The 618-nt window shown below is 32.0% G+C and overlaps 1 protein-coding gene across 1 annotated transcript in view; it reads left to right on the top strand.

Moving 5' to 3' along the window:
* Nucleotides 1-282: 282 nt before the first annotated feature.
* Nucleotides 283-618, top strand: part of EMH_0030610 (ftsJ-like methyltransferase domain-containing protein, putative) — a gene marked incomplete at both ends in the record, with an annotated part of 2,366 nt that continues 2,030 nt past the window's right edge. The window contains one exon of the mRNA XM_013494432.1: nucleotides 283-285. Within this exon, the coding sequence (XP_013349886.1) occupies nucleotides 283-285 (3 nt within the window). The remainder of the gene's footprint in view (nucleotides 286-618) is intronic.

The following is a 618-nucleotide window of genomic DNA, read 5'->3' as shown; positions in this document are numbered from 1 at the left end:
AGGGGGAGGGAGAGAAGAAGATAGAAAAGAAACAAAAAATAAAACTAGCTGAAGCTTTAAATAATAAAAATAAAAAAAACAGATCAGGATACACCACAGAACAAATAAAAAAACCAATCATCTCCCCTGCTGCATTTATAAATACAAAAGACCCAGTCTCTCTGCTGCTGTCTGCTGCTGCTATACAAACAAACCCTAAATACTTCTCTACCACCAGCAGCAGCACCAGCAGCAGCAGCAGCAGCAGCAGCACCACCACCACCACCACCAGCAGCAGCAGCGATGGTACTGATGATAAAGAAAAAGAAAAAGAAGAAAAAGAAAAAGAAAAAGAAAAAGAAAAAGAAGAAAAAGAAAAAGAAAAAGAAAAAGAAGAAAAAGAAAAAGAAGAAAAAGAAAAAGAAAAAAAAGAAAAAGAAAAAGAAAAAGAAAAAGAAAAAGAAGAAGAAAAAGAAAAAGAAAAAGAAGAAAAAAATAAATTAAATTTATATATACTGCAGCACAAACTAACAACAAACGAAATAAAAGATTTGTGTATTGATTTGGGGGTTTTAGGAAAGAAAGAATATAAGCTTTTGCTGCAGTGGAGATATAAAATAAAAAAAGCAATAGATACAG

This window comes from Eimeria mitis, genomic scaffold, assembly GCF_000499745.2.
Source record: "Eimeria mitis Houghton genomic scaffold, Emh_scaff1154, whole genome shotgun sequence".
NCBI lineage: Eukaryota > Apicomplexa > Conoidasida > Eucoccidiorida > Eimeriidae > Eimeria > Eimeria mitis.
This window is presented reverse-complemented; position numbering and strand designations above follow the sequence as displayed.